General features: G+C 39.2%; 1 protein-coding gene across 12 annotated transcripts in view; it reads right to left on the bottom strand.

Moving 5' to 3' along the window:
* The window catches only part of LOC115239243 (neurobeachin), a 323,931-nt gene that overhangs the window by 4,303 nt on the left and 315,978 nt on the right, over positions 1 to 3,650 (bottom strand). For all 12 annotated transcript variants that reach the window (XM_029813663.1, XM_029813669.1, XM_029813659.1 and 9 more), the window contains 5 exons: positions 2,894 to 3,006; positions 2,605 to 2,745; positions 1,153 to 1,272; positions 823 to 975; positions 644 to 716 (listed from right to left, as the gene is read on the bottom strand). In XM_029813663.1, coding sequence (XP_029669523.1) covers positions 644 to 716; positions 823 to 975; positions 1,153 to 1,272; positions 2,605 to 2,745; positions 2,894 to 3,006 — 600 coding nt within the window. The remainder of the gene's footprint in view (positions 1 to 643; positions 717 to 822; positions 976 to 1,152; positions 1,273 to 2,604; positions 2,746 to 2,893; positions 3,007 to 3,650) is intronic.

The raw sequence follows: 3,650 nt of genomic DNA, 5'->3' as shown, positions 1-3,650 counted from the left end.
GAGCGGTTCTGAGAGTCTCCCGGCGATTGCTTGTGGCCGGTATTTCCGGCTGATTCTACTTTCGTGCTGCTACCGGCTGTTTGCGTAAACGTGTTGCATATTATGGGTGGGACGCATTGTCGCGCTCGGCACACGTGCCTAATTGGTCGGGACAGGGCCCGAGAAAGAGGAAGCTAACTAAAAACTAATTCCTTCCATACGCGCCCAGTACCAGGCATCTTCCCTCATTCCCGCGCCCTCCCGATGCCGGGACAGCATCTTCGGGGAAGCGCCGGATATAGAGGCGCCATCCGCAATTACCATCGGTGGAAATTTAATTTGACTCGACTGCCTCTGTCTCAACACCCAAGGCGCAATCCTAGGGTATTCGCGAACGGCGCCTGCCATTGTGCGAACGCCATTGACTCGATTCATGGGTTATTGTGCGAACTTGACGTCAAAAACGATTTCGCGGTCGACGTAAATATATCTCAATAAAATTCTATCATTTTATATAAAACGACAGAAATTCTCTTTATTTCGATATTCGACGTAAATGTTAAATTTAATGGATTTACCTATACTTATAGAAAAAGCATTTTTAATAATTGTAGAAAATTTTGTAAATTATCACACACATAATCAATTTTAAAATTGATCTTACCTTTCTGCTTATAACCAAATATCAGATCGATCCATTGATGTAATTGACAAGATACAAATTCGGACTCGAGTGCCTAAAGAAAATGCGGTTTAATGTGAGACGTATTGTAAAAAATATATTTAGATATTATTTTGAACTCATCTTAATCTTAATATAAACTTTAAAAAAGAATTCCATACCATTCGATTTATACGTATAAATTCTTCGGGAGATGAAGCCCAAGGTGGTAATTCAACATCGCCGACCGCGCTACCATCCTCCTGCCTGCCCAAACGATAGCGATTGCTATTCACCAGCATTTCCGGCAGAAAGAAGAATTCCGGAATTAACTCCTGTTAATGAGAAGACGAATTTATAACTCCGCCAATAAATCTCCGGTATATCTCCAGTATAGCGATTCAGTACGATCGAAAATTTATGCAATGAGGATAACAATGGAGACGTGACTAAACGCACCGAGGCGTGGCTAAATGTAAATTCTACGAGTATCTTAATTAAATGCAACGAACCTTGACGTCGGACGTATCACGCTGGCAGTTCTTCCATGAGAGTGCGATAGACGAAAAAAGCCTATTAGGGTGATCGAATTTGCCGCCTTGTAACGCTAAGAACATAGTTGTCATCGGTTCCTGCGTGTAAAGAATAATTTATTTACAAACAGAGCAAGAACATTTTAGAGAGACTAAATCGCGCGAGTCTCTCGCAACGTGTATCGAGCACATAAATCCCGCAGAACGTCAATAACGATAAACGTAGAAGCATAAAGTGCGATAGGGGCGTAGAAAAGGCGGTTCTAAACCGCCACTTAGAGATACTTTGTAGGCCTTTTGTGTGCATAGGCTTTTGCGGATGGCCTTCTCGTTCTCGGTCAGTCATCCGTTCCGTTGACAGGGCGAATAAACGCTAGTGAGAGGCCACACACATAATCGATGCACTTTCATGTTGCGGCACGAATGCGGGAGCATAAAACAGATTTTTGTAACTTAATGGGAACGGTCCGTGTTACATACCAAGCCTAAAACTATTCCTTTATGGTAAGATCCCGAGATATACTGCTGTAACAAGACAGTTAACGTATCTGGTCGGCGTACAAATGACAGAGTGACAAAGACAGGAGTTATAGATAAATAAATTGTTTATGATGCAATATTTTAACATGCCAGTACACCGGAACATTGATTAGCAAATAAATAAGTAGGTATATTATATACCTAAAATGCATTTAAATATACAATAATGTAAATACAAACATATTTGAACGTGTTATTTATATATGTATAAAGCCGATCAAATATAAATCCAACAGCAATATGATCATAGGAATTATTGGTAATAATTGATAAATTGACGGTGTATGAAACCATAATTGAAAATGACAATTGATAATTTATATACGGCGAAATAACATTGTTGCACAACGTACGCTATTTTAGAAAGGACAAAGGAAGATGAAGACGTTTTTCAGTTATGTCCTGAACTTTAAGTGAACGAGGAAATGCAGCAGAAAACAAATGTGTATATTTAACGAGAAGGCGGGCGTCGTTGGCACGAGAGCGTTTCGACGACCCTAAATTAGTGTGCACGCAGTACTAAAAGTGTCGCTTAAATTTATGGTGCAGACTGGACACGCTTCGTAAGTGGAAAGACCAAAAATCAGCGATTGAAAGTTAATTATACGTCCATTACATAAATAAAGATCCAATTTTATATCGTTAAATTAAACTTTAATTTAGCATTTATAAAAAAAAAACTGACATAAAAGTGTTAATCAGAAAGTATTTTCATTTAATGAGCATTATTTTAATAGATGTGAATAAATTTATATCATATTATTATCGTTTAAATATTTGAATGATAATTGTACAAATATGCTATCTGTTTTGCATAGATATAAATGAACGAAACAAAGTTAAGTTTTGTCGAACCCCACATATATAACTTTCATCAAATAAAATACTCACCACACGTATCATCCAATTTAAAACAAAGGCCGCCGTAGAGTAATGCGTGCCATAATGGAAAGGTGGTATAGTGTCATGTTCCCAGCCTTGAAAACGCTCCTCGAAATAAGCTCTCCTGTTTGGATTCAATGCACCAATCGGCTGTAAAAAACGTAAATATTCTTGCATCAAATCTTGCCGCAATATTTTAGGCATTCATATATTGTGCTTGCTTTTCATGTGTATGAAAAGAATAAAATTGATAGAATATCTTTTTCATTGTCATATGCAAATTTGCGAAGAGTTATACCTTTGATAAATCTCGATAATTGCTCGGTAAGCTGAGATCAAGTTCCTTCGTTTCGTAGTTTGTTAACACCCAAGGAAATACAGGATACTGATTCAAGTCATTGTAGGTGCGACCTGAAAAGATACAAGCGTATTTGCTTTAAAATTAAGAGCAAAATATTATTTCTTCAATTGCATCATCAATTTGTTTCGCATTGTCGATAAACATTGATGCAGAAAAATGCAAGATTCTTTTCAACACTTCAACGAAGCTAGAGTAACATATGTGCTTTTTCTTCTCATACAATTTAAATCATCGCTTGTCAGCATCCCAGGCAAAAAATCGGAAAGTCATAGGACAGGGTAGCAAGAGTGCTTAAATTAAATTCCTCATATTGCTAAGAATAGAAGAGAAGATTGCGCGCATTCAACTTTTAATACTGATAATCGCCGGCCTATTTTTTTCTTCGACTCGACCCTGCGTCTCAACCACGGTCACTCTTCATTCCGCGCAACCCCCGCCGTTAACTAAGGGCGATGAGAGCGGCCACGTGATCGTAATTCTATTTTTAAGAAAAACGCGCCGTGCAGCTCAATGGGGCGCGGCGCGCCGTTTAGTAAGCGCATAACTCAGAGCGTGACGGCTAATCGCTCCTGAAATTGTCACTCCCAGAGGTCTCACTCGTGCTCGATTTCCCTCCCGAGCTCCACGGAATCCCATCCCGAGGTGCATTAGTGACGGCAACGCCGGTCCCAAGACTGAGTTCTAATCTCTTTCC

This window comes from Formica exsecta, unplaced genomic scaffold (genome assembly GCF_003651465.1).
Source record: "Formica exsecta isolate Colony F162 unplaced genomic scaffold, ASM365146v1 scaffold37, whole genome shotgun sequence".
Classification (NCBI taxonomy): domain Eukaryota; kingdom Metazoa; phylum Arthropoda; class Insecta; order Hymenoptera; family Formicidae; genus Formica; species Formica exsecta.
The sequence above is the reverse complement of the archived record's forward strand: the minus strand, read 5'-3'. Positions and strand labels throughout refer to the sequence as shown.